The following is a 27,552-nucleotide window of genomic DNA, read 5'->3' on the forward strand; positions in this document are numbered from 1 at the left end:
CTGTCCATCATTCTGTTAAATGTGGCAGGTGCATTTGTCAAACCAAAGGGCATAACCAAAAACTCATACAACCCAAATGTAGTTCGGAATGCTGTCTTATGCACATCCTCGGGTCTAATGCGTATCTGATGATACCCGCTTTTCAAGTCAATGCGACTAAAAACTGTGGAGCCCTGTAAGCGATCCAAAATGTCATCGATCCTCGGTATGGGGAATCGATTCTTGATGGTATTCTTGTTCAACGCCCTGTAATCAATACACATGCGCCAAGAACCATCCTTCTTTTGTACTAAGAGCACAGGTGAGCAAAAGGGTGATGAGCTAGGCTGTTTCAACTCTTTATTCAAAAGCTCCTGCCCATAATCTCTTCCTGTTGGGCTGCACTAACATGGTACGGCGGTCTATTCGGTGGAGTACTACCAGGAATCAGATCAATGGCATGATCTTCTGGCCTCTCAGGAGGAAGTTCTCCTGGCAATGACTCGGAAAAACAATCTTGAAACCCACATAAGAAATCAGTCCTGTCCTTATCTAACATAGACAAATTAGACTTAGACTCATCATCTTGTGCATCCTTTACATAAATCAAGTACGCGGAAAGATGCTTTTTCATTACTGATGAAATCGCCGAAGCGGATACAATAGGAACAGATTCCCCTTTGAGTTTTACATCCAATACATGTTCTTTCCCTCTATGAGTCAGAGTGATTTTCCTATTGTAAGTATCCACCACCGCATGTACTCTGTGGCACCATGGCATCCCCAACAAAACATCACAGCCATCCAAAGGCATGATGAAGAACTCTTCGCTGTCCACATAACCCTGCAAATGAAGCCGAAGCTTCCCAATGATAGAAGTAACGGGTTCTGCATACCCTAGACAAGCCATATTAACCTCATGTAACGGCCCCATCTCCTCTGCGCGAATCCCCAATCGGCCAGCCAAATTTGGGGAAATGAAGTTGGCTCTAGCACTTGTGTCAAAGAAGATCAAGGCATTCTGATCTCTCACTTTGCCCCATGTCGTGCACAACTCTGTTGCTTCACCACCTGGCTGTTCCCCCACAAGATCAAGAACTAAGCCTGCAGCAGAAGGTTGTGGTTTCTTTGACTTGGGCTCTCCTTTATTGTCAGAGTCCTTTTGGGACTTTCTTTTGGGACAATTAAATGACATATGTCCCTCTTCAGTACAGTAGAAACATTTATGAGCATCTCTCAAAGCCTGTCTTTCCTCAGAAGTCCTCTTGGGCATTGGCAACATCTTATACTTCGTCTCTGAAGATGCTTTAGCATCACGAGAAGCATGCCCAGATTTTTCAGCTTTCTTGCTCATGTTCTTACTACCTTTAAACCCAGATGAACCTCCAGTGAGTAACGCATTAGCTGTCATAGCATTTTCAATCATCTGTGACATGTTCGTTACTCTTGTCTTGATACAATAATCTCGTACCTCTTTGGGCAGCCCACAACAATGCTTCTCTACCTGCTCAGATAATGGCACTGCACGGTAAGAAGTCACTGGGAGTAAAGCTTCCCAAAACTTCTTATTGTAATCTTCCAAATTCTCACACTTTGAAGCATCCAATTTGTGCCATGCAGTCATAACATCCACCTCAAATGTAGATGTGAGCCATACGGAAGAGAAAACCTGTTTAAATTGTACCCAAGTGGTGGGTGCTATGCCCTGCAAAAGAAGAGTAGACCACCACTGCAAAGCATTGCCCCTGAGAAAAGTGGCAGCTTTCCTCACCTTAGAGGACTCTGTGTAATTCCCACCAGAAAAAGCAGCATCAAACTGCTGTAAAAAGGTAAGTGCTTTCAATTTATCTTTGGCCCCACTGAATGTATCAAACTTCACTGCAGCTCCCCCTTCCTTGTAATCCTTCGCCTTTCCCATGGGCGTTAAATTATCACATGGAAGTGGCTTCGCAAGATTGCTGCCCCCAACATTCATGCCCATCATTGGGTCAACATTTCCCATTCCCACACCAGGCATACCATACATTCCAGCCATGTTTCCAAACATTCCATTATGCATACCTGGCTGCATACCACCAAACATATTGCCTTGCATTCCAGGTTGCATGCCCCCAAACATATTTCCTTGCATACCGGACTGCATACCACCATACATATTCCCCTGCATACCAGGCTGAAAATTAGCTCCAAAAGGCCCGTGCATACCCATGCCTCCCTGAGGGTAACCCCCAGTCATAGATTGGAATACCGAGCCACCACCAAAATAACCTGGATGCATGTTCTGCTGAGGGATTGATGGCTGTCCAAAGAAGGAACTCTGTGAGTTTGCTCCATAAGCATGCTGCATGTTCGGAAACTGACCAAGAGATGGTTCTTGTGGGATAGCACCACTATGACCCTGTGGAAGGTTCTTAGAACGAACCTTCTTCTTCTTTTTCTCGGGCTCTGTGCGGGATCTCATAAATTCAGCAAATCTCTCACTCTGAGTGAGCTGCATAAATACATCCATAACACTAGCCAAACGATCTTTGAACCGAGCATCATCATCCTCTTTACCAAGCACATCTTCTGGCTGTGTTACATCCTCATAAGGCTCATCATCTGCAGCCTGTTCTCCTGCATAAATATCCTCAGATACATCTTTCTCAGGAGAAGTCTCTTGCTCTTCCTCTTCATGATAGAAGTACTCATCCTCTGTATCAAACATGTTTGCTGAATTTTTCAGCGATGGCTTTCTTCGAGGCAACCACGAGCTCACCCCCTTCAGAAAGTTGATGATTGGTCCCGGCAACAACGGAACCTTGAAACTGGCCTCTGATAGAAACCAGAGTGCGGTAGACTAGCAGTCACCCGTCCACTTGTAGTCTAGATATGAAAACAGAATAGATTGGGGCTAGAGTGCCCAAATCTGAAAACAAAGCGACATCTGTTGGCCCCAAAGCTTGGTGCCCCTTGCGGTATTTCTTTATTCAATTTCAAAAGTATGAAAGGCTGAGTACAACAAAAAATCAGCCAAGAGATTACACCTGTATGTCCAATCTAACAGCCCACAATCCCTCTTAGCACAGAGGATTCACGCACACAGATCTGTGTCTCAAAGCAACACACTGTGCCTCCCTCTGATCAGCCAAGACCACTAAGCAGGGCAGCCATGAGCATACATCTGACATATCTCAAGCACATGATTCAACATCTCAGCTCATACATACATGTACTGTCCAACCTCTGTCTCCACCCTTTTCAATCTGCCATACCCCTCCTCTCACAAGGGGCCAGATAGCTCAAATCTGCAACAGACATAAAGCAATAGAGAGAGAGAGATGAACAAATGCGGAGCTTACCAAAATCAGCTCGTGGATCTGCACTTGAGGAAGTAGCGGTACCAATCTGTACTTGCAGGCACTTGTTTCAACAACCCGGCTTCACGCATGTGAGTGTACTTGTCTGTACCTTCCTCTTTGCATCCACCTCAGTGCTGTACTTGACTGTACAGTTCTGAAAATTTTGCACTGTACCAAGGAGAGCGTCGCCTGCAACTGTACGGCTCTATCTGTACCAGAAAGCACGTCGCCTGCAGCTGAAATGATGCGCCTGCTCCTGCTGTACCCGACTGTACCTGAAGGTACAGTTCTGTACCTGCTGTACGGCCTCTGTCAGCAGTCGTACAGGTTCTGTACCTCCTCTGGCTGTCTGCGCCGCCTGTACCCACAGAAGACACTGCTGCAGAATACAGCAGCCGTACTGTACTTGCCGTCGTACAGTGCTGTACGGTCTGCACACGTGGACTGTACGACTGAATTCGCAGAGGAAAACAGCAGCAGCACAGAATTCAGCACTCGACTTCTTCTCCTTTCTCTTCTACGCTTGAGAATACACGCTTCCCTTCCAAAAAGCAAGAGAGAGGCATACACTCCAAAAGTGGAGTTGCCCCCTCTCCATATTAATCCTAGGGCCCCAACTTTAATTGTTATTAAAGTTCCCTAGGGGCCACTAAGGCCTAGGGGCAACTTTCAATAAAACATTAAAATTCTAATGTTCTAGTTCCCCCCTTCACACCTAGGGATGTCCACACATCATTAACTCTGTCTGGGCACCCCCCATGTGTATCATTCAATATTTTGACTCAGCAACCACCATGCCCACACTTGTGCTGTTCCATTTTCACAGGGCCATGACAGAGGCGGAAGTGAGGGAGGCTAGGGCTGTAGGCAAACGGCAGAGAGGGGAGGAAAAGGGGGGGGGTCAAATAGAGCTGTAGGGGAGGGGAATGTGAGGGGGAGTTAGGCGCGCAGGGGGGAGAGCTCCAGCTTCTCTCAACTGTTTCCGTGCACAGCAAGCTCTTCATAGCCATACAAGGTAACATTTCTTGTTCCTATAGTCCTTCCTGGGTTCAGCGGGCGTGCCAAGGCATACCCAACAAAACATCGGAGCTACCAAAAAGCTATCGAGGTCTACATACTCCTGTATATAAATACATAGTTTTCCAATTAAAAGTATCACGTTCACCCATATGCCCTAAAAGGTTGCATGCATTTGCATTCCCATGTCTTCTACATTGAGACCAATGGTGGTAGCCATACGTATGGAGATAAAAGTATCTGTTCATGCATCATAAAAAAGGAATAAGGTGGGCTGATCTTGCAATTGCCCCCATGCCTTACATATCATCATGCTATTGGGTAAGTGTCATGTATCAGGTGCCATATTTATGTTAGGCTTTGCCACATTAGCCGTCGCATTCCTGGAATTCTCTGGGCATTTTACATACATATTCTCTTTGCCACCACATTTAAAACATTTTCCCTTTCATTTCTAAGCCTCTAACCGCTGTTTGAACAGCCCAAAGTTAGGGTGATTTTTCTCGGGCTTTATGCAAAATGCTCTTTGCTACCACATTTAAAACAGTCTCTCCTTCATTTCTAAGCCTCTAACCGTTGTTTGGACAGCCCAAAGTTAGGAGGGTGATTTCCCCAGGGCTTAGTAGCAGAGTCATTCTCTGCACCTCGAACACATTTTTAGGTGGCTGTACATCCTTTTTCTGGTCATAACTGGCCCTTTGTTTGCCCTTACTATGACTTGAAAATGGCTTGTTTGTGGGCCATTTCATCTGTAGGTTCTTGGCTACCATGGGTCAACTTCTGCAAGGTGTGATTAGGATACACTTCTAGATCCTGTTGAATAATAGTATGCAGCCTTGACTCAAACTTTCTCTTGTTCTCATCCTCTGAGATCCGCATAAACCCAATACTTTGAAATGTATGAGGAAACCAACTCACCCTCATTCCAGGACATCCAATCCCATTCTTTACGTACATCTTTGCGAAGTTAGGCGGTAGAAACTGGGCATAAAACTGTGTTTTGAATTCAACCCATGTGTGGGCAACAATATCGTCCATGTGTGACAAATTTGTTACTAGAAATGTGTATTAGGTTCTAGGTGATAGTTTGGTGACAATGTCCTAGCAAAACATGTCACTTATGGACTACGGTTTTAGTTTTTTATCATGTAGATTAGATGCCACATGTCATCATGTGATTTCACCTTGGGCTAGTTAGGGTTTCATCATTATAGGCCCTAAGTTTGATGTAAAAAAAAAAAAACTACTTGCAATAGAAGATACGCATGGAGTTGTGTTCCTCCTACACGTGTGCTTCTTTACCTCTGTGTACTTGCACATCTTGCCCTTGCAAGCTTCTCCATTCCAACATTGGGGATTAGAGCAGGCTAAGGTTGAGAGGAGTGTTTAGGGTTTCTCTAGCAAGTCTTTTTAGGGTATCTACGCATGGGTGATAATGTCTGAACCTGTTCTAGGGTTTGGACAGCTCGTTTTAGGGTTTCCACATCAGTATGGGCTGTTAGGGCTCCTCTTTGTTGCAGCTATATTTGGCTTGTAAGGGCCCATAGTCAGCCCATGCACAGCCCATGCACAGCCCGTCTTCTCTTTGAGATAAGCAACTTGCTTTGTTTCTATTGGTGGACCTACATGATGAGTTCTGTTGGTACTTTCTGTTCCTACTCTTGCTTGTGGGACCGCATATACATTGTATGTGACCAGTCTTGCTTCAACAAGGCAACTTGAGATTCTGTCTATGGATGAAGATGAGTCTATGACAAATCATCTCACTAAAGTCAAAGATTTAAGAGGACAACTGCGTGGGATTGATGAGGTCATAGATGATAGACAAATGGTGACAACTGTTGGGATTAGGGTTAGGGTTTTGCAGCAATTTTCAACGCACACACATAGTGAAGCAGTTGTGAGCAAGAGAGCGGAGGTGCAATACTCTTATGTAGATTAAGTGTACCACAATGCTTGTACAAAATGATAAGTGAGAGTGACAAAAGTCACTTCACACACACTCCCAAAAGTATCTGAGTGTATTCATATGCATGGGGGAAAAAACCTCCTAGTGAGGGGAAAAGCGTCCCGGATGGTACTAGAGTGTTCACACACCACCACCCATGACATAAATGTCTACAAACCTCCTTGGAGTGATGATGTGAACATGTACAGGGATATGTCAGATCAATCCCTGAAAGGAAATAAGCCCAAAGCTTTGCGAAAGGCTTCGAACTTTTCACACAAATTTGCCACATTGTCATGTGTAGAGATATGCACCAAGCTGATCTCTCCTGCATGGAGCCTCTCCATGACAGAATGGTAATGCACCTCAATGTGCTTCGTGCAAGCATGAAACATTGGGTTCCTTGCAAATTGGCAATTCGCTCTGAGAGTCAGTGTAGATAGGAGCGGAGGATTGCTGTCCAACACTAAGATTTGCCAAAGGCGTATGAGCCATACACACTCAATGGTAGCTGTAAATGCTGCTCTGTACTCAGCTTCACAGCTAGATGTGGCCAATATCAGCTGTTTCTTGCTGAGCCATGATATGCATGAACCAGTAAGAAAGAAACAAAATTAGTTAGTGGCATGCGGGTGTCAAAACAACTGCTGAGTCACTATTGCTGAAAGCATGGAGCTCTATAATCACCCCCTCCTGGCATAGTATAATCCAAGGAATGGAGTGTCTTACAAGTATCTGAACACTCTTTTCACATGCTGCCAATGTTTTGTACTGGGGTTGTGCATGAATTTACTCCTTAAAGAGACCACAAACTGAATATCTAGCTTGGTATTGCACAAGTAGATAAGACGTCCAACAACCTGTGCATTTAATGTGGCATCAAATGGATCACTTGCATCTTGAAGGGTAAACTTAGCACCTATCTCGATAGGTGTAGCAACAGGCTTACAATGTTCAAGACCAAATCTCATAAGCAATCTCTGTATGTATTTAGATTGCATAACAGAAATGGCACTTGCTTGATGTGGTATTGCTGGTATGCAGCTCTTGGAGAGGATTTGCACTTTTCTGGAGGTGCACGGCAAGAAATGAGTAGTCCTTCAAGATATGAAGGCTCTAGGAGAGGCTTAGTTGCATGCACTATGTGAAGTGGAAAGGCTCCAGACAGGGGGCAACACTGAGTTGCAAGGGTGGATGACCTTGTGAAGAGGATTTGTTGGGAGAGGCTCAGCTGCAAAGCATTTGCGGTGGTGGTGGCGGGTCAAAGGTGAGTGGAGTAGAGTGGCAAACGGGCGGGAGCAGAGTGGTGTAACATGCAGCGAAATTATGTGTAGATGAAGGATCCTGTCACACAAAGTCTCACACCGCCTTCTTTATCCTGAATTTCGCGAGTCTTTACTTTATCACTTCACAATTTAAGAGATGAGAGAGAGAGAGAGAGAGAAAGAAAGAAAGAAAGAAAGATATATTAACGTCTGCAAAAGGCCAAAATTGGCCTATGAGACAAACAAGTAGTACAATGATGTTCCTCCAGTCATCAAGAGGAAAATGTGGAGTGAGAATAAAATGTACAAGTATGACAACACAACCATAGGGGACTCAATGGTGGTGTACAAACGAGAGGGTGTGGATGGAGTACTAAGGCTACTAATGCATCTCTATATGCTAAAGGGGTGATACAAGTATGATATGTTATTTACTCCTAACTCCATCCAGTCCCATAGTCTGGGTACAATATGTCATACATCCGATCTGAGGATGCCATGAATGCATGGAACATGCGTCTTGGATGAGAGCAAAAATGTGCCAGCTACTCTTGGACCTCCTGTTGGTGTCGAGACCGGATGGCCGCGATCTCTCTGTGTGGTGTAGCCGTGGTGTCTGGTAGTCGGCTAGTTTGGATCGTCGCCTAGCTCGAATCTCCTCCGCTCGCTGAGATGTCACTCCCAATGTGTGTGGCTGGGCTATTTTTCCCAATCTCTGGAAGAAGTCAGTCAACTGGGACTGTCTTCCTCCGCTATGATGTGCGGGTGTCTGAAGTAAGATCTCCCTGTGTCTCTGTAGTGCTAGTAGTAGTTTGCCTAGCTGTCTCTGGTCCGATCTCTCCCAGATTTGTCTAAGTGATGTGGTCCCTCTAAAAACCTTAGGATAGCATGCCCTGATCTCCTGCAAAGCACCACAGTGGCAAACAAAATGCTCCTCTGTCTTTACCCCCGTCTGGCATAATCTGCAAATGCGCTTTGCTCGAGGGATGCATGCTGCTCTCCCAGTCTCGATCTCTAGTTGGTGTGATGAGACCCTTAGTCGACCAATGGCTACTCTGGCTCCATGTGATAAGTGGACCTCCAAGTATCGTGGTCGCTGGATGAAGCCGTTTGTGGAGGTGCTCAAGAAGTGGTCTCTATAGTAGAGCATCTTCGTCGGGAGTGGCTGACTGGAAGATAGCCAAGTCTCCTGTATGTGGCCCTGCCAAATGTTATGTCTCATGACTCTGTTCCTCTCTGTCTGAGAGAGGCGTCTGTGTGGTGCAGCTAGGTCATACTGTAAGGGTGGTAATTTGTTAATATCAATCCTGTGTGATGATAATAGATATCCACTATACCACCTGGGAGTACTATGACGAGGTATGTCCCTCCTCAGCAAGCTGTCTGTATGCCTCAAAAGCAGCCCGAGATACCCGATTTGGTGGGAGCTCCCGCATCCTGTGTATAAAAGATATAGTCTGGAACATGGCCTCTACTAACATAGGTGGTACAGCAAACTCCGCTCGAAGGATATCATGTGGTACTGAAGGTTTGCTCTGCGGATCATCCGTAAGAGCATCAAAATCTGAGGGCGCTCTATCTGTGTCCATGAGGATGTAGCCAAACCTGGTGCCCATACTGCTGGTGCATACATCAATGTTGGAGTAACTAGTGTATCAAATAGCCACCCCTTAGTACGGGGCTCCTGGAAGTGTGCCTAGTGACCTTGGCGTTCCAAAACTGCTAGTGCTGCATACCCTCGTGTCACTCTGTCTCTGGCTGCCTGTGCCATAGAGAATCTCCCTGATGAGCTGGTAAATGTGACCCCAAGGTATACATATGAGCCCACCACCTCAAATAATCCGTCAATAATGCCGGATAGTCTTCGAAAAACTCTTTGTCGAGCCATACCGCTTCATGAGTTCCTCGGTCCTAAAACTTCGTGAGGAACTGTCGTAGTCTTCGGCCTGAGCCATGCTTGAAACGGTGCAGAAGGATTTGTTCTGGAACCATAACTTCTGCTTCATCCACAATGTCTGGTTTCGCTTCGTCTTTGACCTCTGAAGGGGGTGGACTTGCATATGGCTTTAACCAACTGACATGAAATACATCGTGCATAGTCCAACTCGGAGGTAGCCTTAACTGCATAGACACCTCATTAATCTTTTTCTTGATGGGAAAAGGTCCGAAGCTCCTGAAAGACAACTTTGGGCATCGCTTGCCCACTTGCTTCAATCTTTGCTTCATTATCCGAAGATAAACCCAATCCCCTTCCGAGAACTTCATATCCCTTCGGTCTTTATTGGCCTGTCGAGTGTAGGCCTCTTGCGCTTTAGCCAATCTGTCTTTTACTGACTCTAAGATCTCCTGGTAAGACTCCGTCACTCTGTTCGCCTCCGGTACTGAAGACGAAGTCCTGGTTAACAACGACTGGAAAGGTCTTCCAAACACTGCCTCATATGGAGTCCTGCCAATAGCCGAAGAATAAGAATAATTCAAAACAGCTTGAACTAAAGGCAAATACGATTCCCAGTTACCTTGCTGATCGTGGACATAACACTTCAGCATATCAAAGGCCAACTGGTTGTATATCTCTGTCTGGCCATCTGTTTGTGGGTGGAATGCACTGGAAAAATTCAACTTAGTACCAAAATTATCAAACAACGCCCTCCAAAAATGACTGGTAAACTTGGCATCTCGGTCTGACACTATGGTTCTAGGAATCCCGCCAATCGGGTACCAATGTCGAATGAATAGCTAGGCAACATCCTCGATGGTCACATTGGCCCTGCAAGGAAGAAGCATAACAAATTTGCTAAACCTATCAACAATAGTTAAGCACTGCGTATTACGCTTACTCGGACCGGGAGGCAGGTTTGTGACAAAGCCCATCGAAATGTCCTGGAAAGGACCCTCAGGAATTGGTAAGGGCTGTAACAACCCTATCTTCTTTCCACGAGGAGCTTTCACCTTTTGACAAATGTCACAGTGTTGTACATATGTAAACACATCACGCCTCATCTTTGGCCAATAGTATTGCCGTTCTAATTTCTCCAGAGTCAAATTCATGCCCCTATGACCACCTGTAATGGCGTCATGGGCATCATGGAGAAGAGCTGCCTTGAATGACTTCATGCCACATAGTCGGCCTTTGTAGAAAAGCCAACCATCGCGTATCAGAAAATGGCATGGTCCTGTGGCATCCAATGCCTGTTCCCACTGAGTACCGAATTCCTCGGAATCTGCGTACGTGTGCTTCATGTCCTCTATTCCTGTACCAACAAGGTCAAGTCTAGTGGTCTGAATCGTAGACACTTGTCCCTTCCTGCTCAAAGCATTGGCCACTGGATTGGCCTTTCGGAAGGTACTCAATCATACCACCGAACTGCTGGAATATCTGACTCCAGCGGTGTTGTCGATCACTCCACTGTGCACTTGGCATTGTCTGAATCCAGCGTAATGTCTGATGGTCAGTGCGAACCTCGAAGTCACGGCCATACAGGAAATGTTTCCAATGTTTCAAGGCCTGTATCACTGCTAGGAGTTCACGATCATAAACTGAGTAGTTCTTCTCGGCGGGCAGTAACTTACGAGACATGTCAGGTACTGGATGACCATTCTGTTGTAAAACACCTCCAATTGCGATGTTACTCGCATCGGTGATCACCTGAAATGGATCGATCATCGTCCCACGAGGCAAGTGCTAAACAAGGTGCTTCTGATAAAGCCACCTTGAGGTTCGGGAATGCCTCCAACGCTCGTGGAGTCATCCGAATCTTTTGCCTTCTTGTTTTCACCCCCTTTACCAAATCGGTGAGATCTGTCGAGAGGTCAGAAAACTTGTCAATGTGGGTGGAATATGCCTGGCATATACCCACAAATGATCTAATGTCATAGGCTGTCTGAGGTACTTCCCAGTTGACAATCTCAGCCACTTTAGCCGGATCAAGTCGAATGCCTTCAGCACTAGTTATATATCCCAAGTAATGCACCTGGAACAGATAAAATTCGGACTTCTTTTCATTGACGTAGAGCTCGTTGCTTTCTAGCAACTTAAGGACTTTCTCCACATCAACGTCATGCTGCTCAACCGTAGCTGAAAATACTAGTATGTCGTCCAAAAATATGAACACACACTTTTCAATCAAATCGCGGAAAACACGTAGCATCATGCGGTTAAATGTAGCTGGGGCGTTCGTCAAGCCAAATGGCATGACCACAAATTCATAGTAGTGGGCCCGTTCTGTACAGAAGGCTGTCTTGGAGATGTCCCCCTCCACAATCCGCACCTGGTGGCACCCACTCTTTAAATCAAGTTTCGAGAACACCTTTGCTCCATTTAGCCTCTCGAGAATATAGTCAATTCGAGGCATCGGGAATCTGATCTTGATAGTCAGCTTGTTGAGTGCACGATAATCGACACAAATGGGAATCTGATCTTGATAGTTAGCTTGTTGAGTGCACGATAATCGACACAAACGGGAAGACCCATCCTTTTTCTTGACAAATAAGATCGGTTCGGTGCTGCAAATGGCGACACGCTGGGGTGGATGAAGCCAGATTGCAACAATTCTTGGAGTTGGCGGTCCAACTCCGATTCCATTGCCTTGGAAAGGCGATACGGAAACTTGCTCAGGGGTTTCGAGCCTGGGAGGAGGTCAATCCTGTGATCCTCCGGTCTGGACGGGCGGAACTGGGGAGGGAGGCTGTCCCAAAGAAAAATCTTCTGGAACTTTTCATGGAGAACCGAGTACTTATTGGAAGCACTAGCCACCGTCTGGGCTGTCCAGATGTAAATCATCGCACAATGTGCGCCTTTCTTGACTGCTCGCTTAGCCTGCAAGTGGCTTATGAGCGGAAAGTTCAATGGTCACCGGGGCGTTTGACACATTCCGATTGATCTGGAACGTGTGCTTGTCCCACTTGACATCAGGAAGAAACTTGTGAAACCACTGAATACCAAATTATGTCTGCCGCTCCTACAAGAGGGGCAACCATAAAGTCACGCACAAACTCTATGCCCTGAATCACTAACTTAGCACCTAGAGCTTCATACTTGACGCTCGTTGTCATGCCTGTGCTAAAACCCTCAATCTGTTTGTCCACCGAAGTCAGCTCGAAACGGGCATGCCTAGCGGCCTGTTCCGTGACCACATCCTCCGTGCTGTCGCTGTCAAACAAGACAACGACTCTCTGGCCACCTATGTAGCCAAAGGACTTGAGCAATTCATTGCGCTCATACTCCTGGTCATGGGCGCCCTTCTGCTTATCTTCGAGCTCCCGGCTAATAATTGCTCCAACTGAAGCACCGGGGTTTGAAGAACTAGGGGTAGCCGCTGGGGTCTGTGTGGGAGCTGAGCTCACCACGGAAGTTGTGGAGGCAGCGGCGGCCTTTGGAGGCTTCTTCGGACAATCCCGAGAAGTATGTCCTTTTGTACGACAAAAGAAATGTCTACCCTCCTTCTTGTACTGAGAAAGCTCCTCAGCACTCAACTTGCCACCTGTCTTGCCTGCCTCTACTTTCTGGTCTGGAGTAAGCTTTGACGCATTGTTCGAGTTCTTGGAGCCAGAGGCTCCCAGGCTCTGTCCTGGTGGGGAAGACCCCATTTGGTTCTGGCTTTTGCCCCCCGAGGCGTTAGCCCTGGGAGAAGCCGGCTGGGAAGTCTTGGGCTTGCCACTTTTATGTTTTATTTCTGCACTCTGCGCAAGCGAGAGTGCGTCTTCAAAGGTGGCTGGCCTAAACATACGCACCCCATTGGATTTGCGTGTCCAGGCCATACAAAAACTGCCCTTTCTTGTCCGTATCAGATAAGCCTAATTGCAGACAAAAAGTCAAAATTTTATTGGCAAACTGAAGGACTGGTTGCGCGTTCTGACGCGCTCCCCTGAACTCGTCTTCGAGTCGCTCAAGGTAGTGGGGCGGTAGAAACCGCTGCTTAAGGTCGCGGACAAACTCTCTGTAGGGCTCCCACCACGGATGGTGTATTTGCTTTATTAGAATGATGTGAATCTAAAAGAAAATACAGCAATCTTGGACCTTTTCTTGGCTGGGAATACCCTGCCCTTGACCTGAATCCTTCACCCCTTTGCTTAGCACCCTCTTGGCTTTGTCTAGCCTCTTATGCTTGAGCTCTTGGTGGAGAATGAGATAAATGAATGGGATTGTGGCCTCCACTATTTATATTACTTCCCAACAGCAGTCGGCCAGTAGATAAACAGGCGGCCAGCACCAATGTCCCACGACTTGTGTAAATTCAGCAATAAATGTTGGAAAAATCACCTAAAATGCTGCGCATTACTCCCTAGATGGCTGGGCATCATGCGCCTGCTTCTTTGCCCACAATCCAAGGGCTGGGCAGCCTGTATGGGCTGCCCCATATATGCCCTACAGCCATATAAAGGCTGTAAACTCCTGGAAATTGCCTTATCTTTGCCCTAGGGCTGTCCTACAGCCCCTCCATGGCTGGTGGGTTCAGCCTGGGCCTTCCTGGCCCTCATGGGGGTGATGCCACACCATTCCCATGCCCACACTAAGATCTGGGGTAGCCCTATGGGCTGGCCCCTTGTTCTAAACACTAACTACTCAGTGATCTGGTACCATACCAAATACACAGAATCACTGACATCATTCTAGAGGGAGACTCACAGCGCGGATTGGCATTGTTTCATGTGCAGGACAGTGCACACCTGACTTTGGACTCATGTGTAGGACAATGCACACTTGACCTCGGACATCTGAGATGGATCCCTGGCTGACTCGTCCCGAACTGGGCTCACATGGGACCAGTTCACCATCCCAGGTCCTGCACCTTCTGCACATAAATGTCTACGTGGCATCCAAGTGCGGGATGCACGTGACAGTAGCGCCGCCCGGTGGCTGGGCTTATGTGGTGCACCTAGCACTAGCGCCACCTGAAAAAGCTGGCGGCGGATATTTGGGAGGTGGGGTGGGGTGCAGGCGGGTGATGGTTTCACAGGGATAGTAGGAAGAGCACTCTGCTGTGAGACCATTTGTGGGTATCTTTAGGGTTAGCCAATAGAAAGTCTAAGCTATGGAGGCTCGAACTGACACATGATGTTGTGTGTAGTAATGAGAGAAGGGTAGAGTGATAAGAAAACAAATATGAAGCTCACAAGCGACAATGCTTTTATATGCAAAATGCCGCATCTTTCTCAACACACAAACCATGGGGCAATGACACATGGCTAAATGATGACATCACCGCTTACACACAAACACTTAGGTGGCTACAAGACGTGGTTCACATGTACTTAGTCACTTCCTACATAAGTGAGTGTTTGCATGCACAAACACACTTACACATATAAGGGTTGTTCACACCTATACACTAACACATTGGTGGACACACACATACGACTCCGACATACAAACAACACACACACACACACACACACACACACACACAAAAAACAACAACAACAACACAAAAAAGGAGAGATTCTACTATTAGTACAGTGAAAAAGCATTTGGAAAATCCAGATTACAGACTGAGAAGGAAGAGGAGAGGGGGCCTTGGGGGGGTGTGTTGGTCCTCTCATGGTTCATATTCCTCCTGAGAAAGTTGAAGTGGCTTCTCCACCCTTTTTTTGTTCACTAAAGTTTTGTGCTTGGTATCAAGAATGTCACGCTCTATAGAGCTTGCAATTCTTGTGCTTTTTTCTCAAATTTAGCTTCTTTATGTGCTGCTTTGATCAGCTTCACCTTTGAGTTTAGTAACTTTCTTATGTGCTGCTTAGGTTTAAGTTTAGTAACTTCCTTCACTTCTACATAGAAGATGATACGGTCTCTTTCAAGGAAGTGATTGCACACCATTACTTTGTGGTTAGTATCTTGTACAGAGGGTTTTTCCAATTGTTCAATGTTTAGACTTATTGGTATGCATCTACATTTTATATGCGAAGGGAGGTAAGAGTCTCCTCTATTTTGTTAATTCATTTTGTGAGGTTGCATTATCTAAGGCTGATCATAAAAGGTAAATGTGTGACGGTGAAAAAGGTGAGAGATTTCTGATGGAAGCAAATGATGAAAGCAAGGTGATGTCATGAGCCACATGGGTTCATTGAGGGATTCTAAGGGATGATTCAGAGAAGCGAGGAGGAAATTGTGCATCTGGATGCTCTTCTCTTTGAGCTATAAAATGATATACTTACGCTCACATTTGTGAGATCGAATGCAATACTAGTTTGATTATTTGTATCCAAACGCTTGCTCCAAGATAATTAAATTTGTGCTCTTCATGAATGGATTTAATCTTGTTTTATGATCCTACGTAGCTCCCATGTTTCTTACTTTCAAGTAGTTATGGTGGCCATCTTGCTTGGGTTTGAAGCCGTGCTAGTCAAGCAGACACAGGCTAGGCTCAAGTAACCAATCTTTGAGTCCCAAATGACAAAAAACATGCAGGAAGCTATGGAAAATTATCAACACATCAGGGTGTGTCAGTTTTTTTGTGTTATTTTAGGAAAATAGAGGTGATTGGACTATCTCTAAGATATCATGTGTGCATATCAGTATATCTTTAAAAAAATTTGTCGTGGTATTCTTATGTAGTTTTGAAAAGGAGCTTATACAGCGAAGTAACAAAGATGACTGTGGAAGCAGTTTTTTTTGCCAGCTTTTGTTAAGTCTCAGTCTGAAGAAACCCCATTGCAGCTTGCAGGACTTGGGAATGTTTTTGCTGTGGATGAGTTTTTTGTGCACCCGCTTCACGAACGATGGGCCTTACGAAGCAGAAGCTTTGACATATTTTTTGGAGGAAAAGCTGGAGGGTAGTAGTACAAATGAAAGAGAAACTGATACTACGAGACATGGTATTCAAGTCTTCTTTCAGACATGCAACAAAGAGGGTGTTGCTGGCTATGCAAATAATCGCTCCACGGAAGCTTTATCTATGGATTCATATGTAAGGGAAGCATTATCTGCTGAAACACTGTTTCTTGAGAGTGGCGATAGCAAGGGAGGTGCAAAAGTGCGAGTTGTTGCTGGGCAATATGAAAACGTGTCCAGTTCACTTCCATTTCAAGGCTTTGTAAGGTTTTTCCCGTATTAAGAGTTTTATTGTTTTTTGATTACTCAGCCGCTGTTTTAATAACTGCCTGCCTGCAGTGACTAAATATACATTCTAACTGATAGAGCTGAGCTGTATATGCTTGCTTGCATGGATGCCGCTGATCACTTGCTATTCAATGTCCTCCATCAACTCGAGTGGAGGAAGGAACTTGACGTTTATCATTTGGAAATGCCTGAAGGCATCAATGAAGATGGGGATAGAGATTGTAAAATCCTCATGTAGGCTGGGACCAATATGCATTTAGAGTACCAAACACATTCACACATACAAAGAGAACACAAGGAAAGCATTTATGGATCTTACCAACCCAACTATGGGACTGACTGCTCTGGATTGTAAGAGAATACGACTTGTGCATTCACATGAACTGTAGAATCGTCCAAGACAAAGAACTGAATGTAAGAGAGATCAAGAACAATACCGAATTACTGTGTGCAAACCAGATTACAAACTAATTGTGACACACCTATGAGTATGCAGGGCAGAACTAGACATCAGATAGCAGCTGACAGCAGCCTGGGTAGGGTCGGACGGCCTTGGTGACACATGGCACTGTCACGTGGTAATGATGATGTGGCGGTGGTGATGTGTCACCGATGATGTGGCATTGATGACATGGCAGTTGGGTACAGGTGGTCAACAAGAATACTACTGGCCGACTAGGAGCATTGGTGCATATATGTACGTGGTAGCCAAATTGTCATATTCATCTACTGTCCTTAGTTTTGGACTTCACAAAGTGTTTCTTTGTAGGTGGAGTGCTAGCCGAGAGGTCATAGGGTTGTGATTTGACGTCTTCATTCGCAGCCACATCTTGTACTTGAATTTCAATTGTATTACTTCTTTCTTGTACATAATACAGAGTAGTAGTTTAGGACTTGTGTGTGCTGTATGTGTGATTCTGCCACACTCTTCTTTCTATCTCTGGAAAACCCTAGCATATAGGTGCAAGTGCTCTACAGTTGGTATTAGAGCCTAGGGAACTTGCAAATTTTCTCTCTTTTCTGGCTCCTGGGTTCTCTTCATTGCACCTAGGTGAATTGGGGTATACTGGGCTTCCTTGCCCCACCAAACCCTTACCTCATCATGTAGGGTTGAAATCCCTCACCCGGTCCTTGATCACTCATGAAATCACAACTCACTGATTTGCCTCTCCGCATGAAGGCATCCATGGACACGGAGGCGGCTAAAATGGAGGCTATATCTGCTTGTCTCGATAGGATAGAGACTACACCTCGAGCACCTAGTATTCTGGATTTGGAATCTACAAGGGCCCGTGCTATGGAACAAGGGTTGGACGAGTGGCAAAACTTTATGGAGGAGGATTTTTCACTCCTTTGGATGTAGGCGAGGATCTACTGGATGAGCTTCGCTCCCAGTCTGGTAGTCATCATTCTACACCTGCACGTAATCAACAAGAGAGATGCCATTGGCGTCACCAACGGTCTCCTTCACAGAGTCCCTCTCCATGGGATTCTCCGGATAGTTCTTGCTCGCCTTCATCGGCTCGACGTTGGGGGACTACCGGTTTGCCGAGTTCTTCTTCCATGCCTCGAGAGGAATGAGCTCAATTATTGAAGCTTCTGAAGGTCCCCAATCTCAACGTGGAGAAGTTGTCACCAATTGGACCTGTGAGATGGCTGTGATGTTGGTAGTGGTGCGTTTTTTTCAGCTCCATTTGACGCGTACGGCTTTAACGGGTGCCGCTCTCTTTTGGTGGGAAGCACCATCACTGCGAAACGTTTCACCTTGAAACGGGGAGGAACCGCTGAAATGTTTCACCCCTCGACAAGTGCTTATTGAAACACTCGACTGAAACAGGTATACACACGCGCACACACACCCAACATACATACATACACACATAAATATATACATACACATATAAATACACACACATACACACACACGCACATGGATTCATACATCCATACATACATATAAATATATGTATATACGTATGTGCATATGTACGCATGTATGTAATAGTCTCTGTGCGCGAGAGAAAGAGAGACTTGAAATTGAGAACATGAAATGGTGTTTCAAGGTTTTATGAAATGCGAAACGCGTTTAAGCGTTTCAAGGTTTCACTCGAGCTGAAACGCGTTTCATGGTAACCATGGCAGGAAGACCACCTTAGGCATTACTCTGTGACTTGTTGGGATGATTTCCGTAAGGCAGTCTTGAAGTAGTTTATTCCCGTAGATTATGAGCGTGAATTGAAGAAACAATGGGAGCGTTTTATGTAGAAACATGGTGAATCGATAACTGACTATCTTGCTTGTTTCCGAAAGCTTTTGTTGATGCTCCCAAGGACCGTTCGACAGTCGGAACATGTCGAGTAATTTGTGGATGGTTTGACACCGTCTTTGCACGCAGACGTTTGTGCACATTGGCCCCGTGATCTTTCAAATGTGGTTTGTCTTGCTACAACCCTCAAGACGTGGAAGAGTTCCAAGTTTGGGACTCAACAACAAGGGCAGCAGAAAGGCAAAGACAAGGGTAGCCAATCCAAGGTCAAGGATGGTAAGGACAATGTAATTGGGGGAGCCTCGGTGACTCGCCTCACCCCTGAAGAGCGTTGTGCGAAGATGGTTGCCGGAAAATGCTTCGATTGTGACTCCACCAAGCACATCGCAAAGGATGTCCCAAGACCTTGGAGGAGCAATCCGAGGAGGAGACTTATTCAAAACTGGAGTAGTCGGAGGAGGCGGCTTCTTCGGCACCAGAGGATGAGTGTGAAGGAGATGCATGTGTGCGCGTCTCAGTTTTTTTAATTTCACGGGTTGAGCACACATTTAGGGTGCTTCATTGCATCAGGCCACAAGTATAGATAGAGGAAGTTTTCAGCCCGGTCTCTAAGGGAGAGTCTTCACAGTTGCCGTTCTCCCTTAGTGGAGAATCTTTGGCTTCAGTGGTGGTCACTATTTGAAATCAAGGTCTTATCTGTGTGTGAACGCACTCTTATGAGTGTGGTAGTGTTTGTGTGTGAACCACCTCTTAGACGGGTTATAATAATATCTAGATATTTGTGTGCTGTGACATAAGCAGTGATGTTAGGAGGAGAACATTTGTAACCTATAAAGCTACTTGTACTTTATTGAAGAAATCAATCAATAGTCACATCATTGAGTTGTGTACTCTCTCTCTCTCTCTCTCTCTCTAAGGGCTTTGTTCTCTCTCTGTAACCCTCTCTCCTTCACTATTTGCTATTTACACACATGGTATTAGAACAGGTTTTTAAGGGTCCCGCTAAGGTGCCACCTTCTGCGTTTTTGCCTTTGGATAGCTAGCTCCTCTCCTCGATTGTGTGGCATTGCTAGCCATCCTTTTGACCTGACTTTTGTGAGTTTCTCAACCGCCTGGCTCATAGCCACAGTAGCAGTTTAATCAGCGCCACCTACAATCAGCACTGCCCAGACGTGATATGCATGAACTACCACGTCTGCGTGCACTGCCCACCCTGATCAGTGCTGCCCGCTACCTCGGCCAGGGCCACCCAGAAGTGTGCCCACTTTCTGCATCGGCCAGCACCCTCTGCATCTACTCACCATCAACACTGAAGTAAGTCAGTTCCACTGCTGTTCAATACTGTTTGCGGCCGCCTGTCTACGCTTCTCAAGCACATCGACTGCTTGTGCCTCCCAATAGTGCTGCCCGACTGCAACGACAGCTTCTCACAACTGCTGCCACATCACAGTCCAATCAGCATCTCCAACAGCTACCCGCCAGGAGCTGCCCAGCAATCAGCTGCACATCTGCATCAAAAAAAGGGGGAAAAAGAGGGAGAAGACACTGTTGTAGTATGCGAGGAGAGCATGCATCAAATCAACAAAATCAACCAGCAGACAAAAGGTATTCATCAGAGAAAACTTGGTGCTTTTCAAAATTTTTGCAAATCTTGCTTAATTAAAGCATTAATCCCAAATCCCCTATCATTTTTTGAAATTGAGAGCATATAGCAAGGGTTAAAGTGTTGCTAGAGCCTCCTATAGCATCATTTCCAAAAGCCCTAATTTTTGGAAATCCTAATTTGAGAAAAACCTTGATTTCAGAAAACTCTAATTTTTGGGGCATTCTCTGTAAGGGACTAGAGACTGACATTGGATACATTCCTCTGTGAAGACCTTCCCAAATTCAAAGCATATTATGGCTCCCCGGTTGTTCATGCATAGGAGTGCTGAAAAGAACTCGCTCACAAAAAGGCAGATATCATTGAGGAGACAGAGCTTTCCACAGAGGAAGCAAACTTGTCTGAAGATGTTTGGGCTTTTTAAAGTCCAAAGTTTCTCTATAGGTGGAGTGCTAGCCAAGAGTGTACAGTAGGTCACAAGGCTATGATTTGATTCTTTATTCATAGCCTTGCGTGTTGCTCTTCCGAATCCATGGTGGGCAGCTCAATGAGTCTTGTGGAGCACAATAAGACCCTCCATACTAGGTGTCGTCAAGTGGTGGGCTGTTCTTACAGGTTTGTGCTGGGAGGATGATAAACCATCCACAAGAAGAAATTTCAGCACTGCCTATGTGAGCTGCTCCTACGGGTTCTTGCCCTGAGCATGGTAAATTAACCACAAGGCTTTTGTGGGATGCTCATATTGGTTCTAGCCCCGAGCAAAGTAAACCATCCACAAAAAAAAATTGCAGCATATCTTTCCCCCTCCCGTGCAGCTCGTTGTCTATCTCGCCTCGCCTTCATGTTTCCCCCTTGCCTTCCTGCCTCTAGCTCACACCCCCCCTCCTGCCTCTTGCCACCCCCCCGTCGCCCTCTTGTCTCCAGCCTCCAGCCCCGGCACCACCATGCACCCCCCCTCCTGCCTCTTGCACTCCTCTTGCCGCTTGCACACTCTCACCTGCCTTCCTTTGTCCCTGCTTGCCTCCTCTGGAGGCACCTGCTTGCCCTGTACTTTTCAGCTCACCCCCACCTGCCCTTCGCTTCCCTTTGCCGCCTTACCCGCTGCCCTCTCCGCCTTCACCCAAGCTTTTTCCTCTTCAGCCTCTCCTTCGACAGGTCTTTGTAAACTTGCGGGCAGTTTTCTTTAGTGTTGACGCCTTTTAGTCTTCAACCCAGTAGGAGGACTCCATGATAGCTGCTTTGTCGTCCCCAGCTGAGGCCGCCGACCCTTGCCATTTTTATTTTTATTATTTTTTCAACTGGCCTTTGGTTCAAGATCCTCCCATAGTTACCAATTTTCACTGCCCATAGACGGCTGCTAGGCGCTTATTTATCCATTCGCAGGCGATGCCACCGAGGAAGCACCAAGGGGGGTTTTGAACCTAGGACCTCTTGGTCCTAGGCAAACACCTTCACCACTTGAGCTATCACCTTATTGGCCGCCCCTTGCCATTTTCAGAAGTGGACCTCTAGCTTTTGTCTTCTATAGTATCCTCACTTGTGGGTTCTTTGGTATGTAAGATTGTTTGGAGCTGCTCAATGCACGGACAAATTTAGGATATACTCTATACAGCCCTTATTGGTGAGGCCCAAAAAATCACAGACATTGATTTTCTTGGGTAGGGCTACTTCGAGTGAAGTTTGATTCACTCGAGGCAAGTGATTGTGTGATGCTGCAAAGAGCTATCACAATACGCAACGCTCCGGCGTTTTCGCTCGATGGAACTGCCTCACATCCGACCACCTCGCAGGTGCATCCGGCATCCTTGTCATAGTCTTCTTTTCACTACGAGTCCAATTTTGGAGAAAGTTTTTTTTCTATTAGTTATAATCAAATAGCTATAGACTACATGCACAAGCTCAAAACCCTCAAATGAGGTGGAGACAATATGGGGGAGGGTAGTCCCTTCCTGGCTGGCCTCTTTTGGAGAAAAATATCTCATGGGGGGGAAGCCAAACATGCATCCTAAAGTGCCATATGATCCCGCCATCGTGATCAGAAAGAAAGGTTCTGTGGTGTCATGTTTGTAAGAAAGCCTACTGGGGAGAGATGGCGTCCTCCGAATTGCCCAGCCAAAAAGGATTAAGAACTGGCGGCCCTTGTTAGAGCCATAAGCTCGGATCAGGCTTTTCTGTGTGGTTGTAGCCTCACCCTCCTGCGTAGCATCAAGCACCACGGATGGCATGGGATGCAGAGCAGGTAAGATCTGAACCGCATTGGTGGTAGCAGGCGGGTCCGGAGGAGTAGGGGATACTGCGGCAACTGTGGCAGAAGGCTCTTTGGAGGCTTGCTCCGTTTTCCTTTTTGGACAATCCTTCTTACCATGCCCAATGGTATGATAGAAAAAACATCGGTTTTCTGATTGATACTGTCTTTGCTCCTCTAGATGAAGATAGCCTCCATTGATGCTTGCTTTAGCCTTTTCCTCAGGGGTTTTCTTAGGCTTGGGTTCCTTACTCCCTGAACTATAGCTAGGAGTGTTGTCTGCCTTAGTGTCTCTAGAATACGAATTACCCTTTCCTGGTTGGGGTTTGGTACTAGACTGCGTTTGTTTGGACTTGCCTCCGTTCATCCTCATTTCTTCATTTTGAGCAAGAGTCAAAGCCCGGTCATATGTACTGGGTTCAAAGTTGCGAATTGTGAACCGGATGTTGGGATCTAATCCACGAATGAATTGATCCATCTTGGCGTGCTTGGATAACCCGAACTGTTGTGCTAAAGTTATGACTTTTCCAGAAAACTGAAGCACTGGTGACCCGTTCTGTTTGAGTCCATAAAACTCATCTGCCAGGCTGGTCAGATACTGGGGCGGGAGAAATTTGGTCTTTAGGTCATGAACAAATGTATCCCAGCTAAAAGCTGTGACACCTGTGGTCTAGTCTGTATGAAGACTAGACCAATGCTGCCACCAAGTGACTGCCTCACTCGTAAGGTGGGGAGTCACTACGTGGACTCTGTCTGGAGGATCTGTAATCCTAGCTAATGGAAAATGAGTAGTAAATTGATGAATCACACTTACCTTCATACTTACTAAAATTCGGTTGAACCTTCATACTTACTAAAATTCGGTTGACTTCGAATGACGGTAGTCAATGTCGCGGGCTGGTGGCTGGTGGCACCTAAGACTGGGAAAATTGAAGAGAGGTGTTGGTATCTAAGATGCATGGCCTCCTTTTCCCTTTGGTGCTCGAGTAACATACGTTCTCGATCGAGCTCTCGTTGGTGCTCCCGAGTGGCGAATTCAGCCTGACACCGGTCTTCTTCAATCCTGCGTTGGGCTTCCTCATAGTCATGTCGATTTGCTTTTTCTTATTGCTTTCTTGCTTCAGCTTCTGCTTTTTCTTCTCACCGTCGTCGAACCTTGTCTTTTCTTCTTTGTTGTTCCATTTGAAAGAAGAGGGAGATGTAGTCGGGGGTTGCTGGAGGCGGAGGAGGATGTGTTGCTGTTGCCTCCAAGAGTTAGAGATGCTCCATGAGAAGTTGGTTCTGAGCTTTGAGTAGAGCTATGGTGTCTGCAGTAGTCGGAAGAGCAAGGTCTTCTTCGGAGGAGACGTCTTCCGGCTGATGGATACTCTCCTTTGTAGACATGATGCTGAAGTCGGTGGTCGTGCCGGAACGCAATCTGACCATCCAAGGATGCCCTCACGCTAGGATACGGTGTGTGTGGACAAGCTGAATCTGATACCAATGTAACATGCAGCGGAAGTATTCGTAATTAAGGATCCTGTCACACAAACTCTCACACCGTCTTCTGCATCCCGAGTTTCACGAGTTTAGCAATCCACTTTTATGACTTCAAACTTTAAGAGATTGAGAGAGAGAGAGATAGAAACTGTACACCGTATGGGGTGCCGAATTACCCACTGAAGGGCCCCCTATCCCGTTATCGGAATAGTATTTGCTTTATTACTTTGAAGAGATTGACTGTGGACTGACGATAAGCCAAACGCAAGATCTTGGAGGACCAAGAGTCGGGTTGAACTGTACACGGCTGTAGAAGCATTGTTGAAATATGGAAGCAAGAGCTAGAAACTAGAAGACTAGAAGTAAAATAAGAACAAGATAGAAGGACAAAGAGTTACCTTGAGATGAGTGTAGACAAGACACAAGCTAGATAGATTGCAATGATGTGACCCATGAATATATGGGCCAAAGTACAAGACATAGAGCAAGAGTGCTTATGGGATGATTGTAGAGGTGCCACATGGCACACACTCAAGACACAAAGACTCAACTGAGACTAGACAAATGTAGACTAGGGAAATAGTACACCTAGTGTGCACTTATCTCCAACACCCTCCTTAAGTGGACACTAGGAGAAAGACAGAAAGACAAGACTAGAAGACAGACATAAAGATCGATAGACTGAGAGACAAGACAGAAGACATGACAGACAAAGATCCTGAGACACCCCTCCTCAAGTATGTCATGTGCATCACAGATGCCATGGACATGCTCAGGGCTAGATCCAGAAGAGGCAGCCAGATAACGACTAGGAACCAGATAAAGTCAGGATGATGGAGCACAGAACTCAGAGCACCTCTGCAGTGCAGACTGAAGCAAGGCTTGGAGAAAGAACCAAAGGGATGCTGTCGGCTGACATCAGCATGGTCAAAGAGCTGTCGGCAGCATACTGGAGTGGTCGGCTGAGCCAGCAGATAAGGGCAGCAAGCAGGCGCCAAAGTCAGGACCAGTCGGCTGATTTAATAAGCATTTAATGCTTTTAGAACTGGCCGACCAGCAGTCGGCCAGCTCCTATCTTGTCCAAGAGGGCTATAAAAGGCACCAAGTGCTCCATGTGTTACTCATTCCACCCACTAGGGGTGTGGGTCACTTAGAGGTCCCATAGGGGACAGAAATTAGGGTTAGGAACCTTTTTATGAAGGCAGCCCACGGCTGCAAAGATCTGTACCTTTTTTGTACATAGTATATACTGAAAATTCCAGCACTTCTCACTCTCTCTCTCTACTCTCTCTCTACCTGCGTTTTTGCATCATGGTGCGTTTTTGCATCAGAAGGTCTTCAAGAGTGTTTAGGGCTGAAAGAAGATTACCCAGAGCTTCCGCGCGTTACATTGGTATCAGAGCATCAGGCTCAGCAAAGCTAAACACTGATTCAGTCCCATATGATGGTGTACAGGTCCAAGGTACAGGAAAGTACACGGATTCGAAGCCCAAGGCGGGAACACAAATCGGGAAGAACTCCCAGGAGGTTTGTTGGTGGTGTTCCACAGTGCCAGATGGGGATGGCAGTTCCGTGAGCCAGATGGGTTCTAAGGGAACGGTCCCAAGGGAGGATGATCCTCCAAGGGTGATGTGAGAGTGCCAGACTGAGTTCCAGGAACGAAGACCAAGACGGTGTTCAGAGTCAGGGCAGGAATGGATTGTGGACTAGAGGAAGACCAGATGCATAGATCTTCATCAGAGACAGAGTGGTTTGGAGAACAGACCGGATTTTCAGAGAGAAAGGTTTGCCAGGGATGGATGATGACAGAGGGACTTCGGAACAGGATTGGGATGATGACAGTCATCCAAGAGCAGGTTGGATTCCCGTCATCAAGTTTAGCAGAGGGGGATGTCATGTGCATCACAGATGCCATGGACATGCTCAGGGCTAGATCCAGAAGAGGCAGCCAGATAACGACTAGGAACCAGATAAAGTCAGGATGATGGAGCACAGAACTCAGAGCACCTCTGCAGTGCAGACTGAAGCAAGGCTTGGAGAAAGAACCAAAGAGATGCTGTCGGCTGACATCAGCATGGTCAAAGAGCTGTCGGCAGCATACTGGAGTGGTCGGCTGAGCCAGCAGATAAGGGCAGCAAGCAGGCGCCAAAGTCAGGACCAGTCGGCTGATTTAATAAGCATTTAATGCTTTTAGAACTGGCCGACCAGCAGTCGGCCAGCTCCTATCTTGTCCAAGAGGGCTATAAAAGGCACCAAGTGCTCCATGTGTTACTCATTCCACCCACTAGGGGTGTGGGTCACTTAGAGGTCCCATAGGGGACAGAAATTAGGGTTAGGAACCTTTTTATGAAGGCAGCCCACGGCTGCAAAGATCTGTACCTTTTTTGTACATAGTATATACTGAAAATTCTAGCACTTCTCACTCTCTCTCTCTCCTCTCTCTCTACCTGCGTTTTTGCATCATGGTGCGTTTTTGCATCAGAAGGTCTTCAAGAGTGTTTAGGGCTGAAAGAAGATTACCCAGAGCTTCTGCGCGTTACAAAGTGATATCCTCATATGGGTCCACAAGGATAGGGACAAGATGGATCTAAAACAAGACACAGTCAGATTGATAGACAAATAGACAGACAGACAAGACTCGATAGACAGAAGACTGACTGTAGACAAACAGATGGACCTTGAAGACATCCCCTCCTCAAGGGCAATCTCTGCCTCTCGGGTAGGGACAAGAGAGAGGTCCTAAAGCAGAATGAGTAAGACATAGAACCCATTGACCTACATCATCGGTGGTCAAAGTGGTAGACAAGAAAGATGAAGTAATTAGAAAGCCCACTCCTCATCATATGAGGAATGAACAGCAAGATCTGCTGATGGAGATGCTGCAGCAACATGGGCTGAGGTAGATGCAGGGGCTGATGTAGAGGGTTTAGAGTAGCAGTCCTTCTCCCGGTGATTATCACGGCCACAAATGGTGCATGGATGAGCCTTGAAGCAGTCCTTCTCCATATGATTAGTTTTGCCACAATGGGTGCAAGGCTTTCTTACCTTAGAACTTCCTTTCTTTGCTAAAAATGCAGTGTCAGTTACCTTTTGTTGTTGAGTTCTTTCCTCTTCTTGGAGAACATTGATGATACCTTCAAGAGTAGGATTATTGTGATACTTGAAGGTAGTGACAAGAGTAGCATAGGTGTCAGGTAAGCTTTTGAGAAGCACAGCAATAGCAATATCTTCGGAGATGGGGGACTTCACTGATGCAAGCTGAACCATAAGACTGCGAAGATAATTGACATGAGAGGCTATAGTAGCTCCCTCTTGCATATATAGATCAAAGAATGAGATCATAAGTGCAATCTT

The 27,552-nt window shown here is 46.2% G+C and overlaps 1 protein-coding gene across 1 annotated transcript in view; it reads left to right on the forward strand.

Annotated features, from left to right (window-relative positions):
• LOC147612596 (uncharacterized) overlaps positions 1-27,552 on the forward strand; it is a 171,645-nt gene that overhangs the window by 95,896 nt on the left and 48,197 nt on the right. Inside the window, exon 5 of the mRNA XM_086783536.1 lies at positions 16,204-16,579. Coding sequence (XP_086639662.1) covers positions 16,204-16,579 — 376 coding nt within the window. The remainder of the gene's footprint in view (positions 1-16,203; positions 16,580-27,552) is intronic.

Source organism: Cibotium barometz, chromosome 45 (assembly GCF_041138505.1).
Source record: "Cibotium barometz isolate CiBa-2024 chromosome 45, ASM4113850v1, whole genome shotgun sequence".
NCBI lineage: Eukaryota > Viridiplantae > Streptophyta > Polypodiopsida > Cyatheales > Cibotiaceae > Cibotium > Cibotium barometz.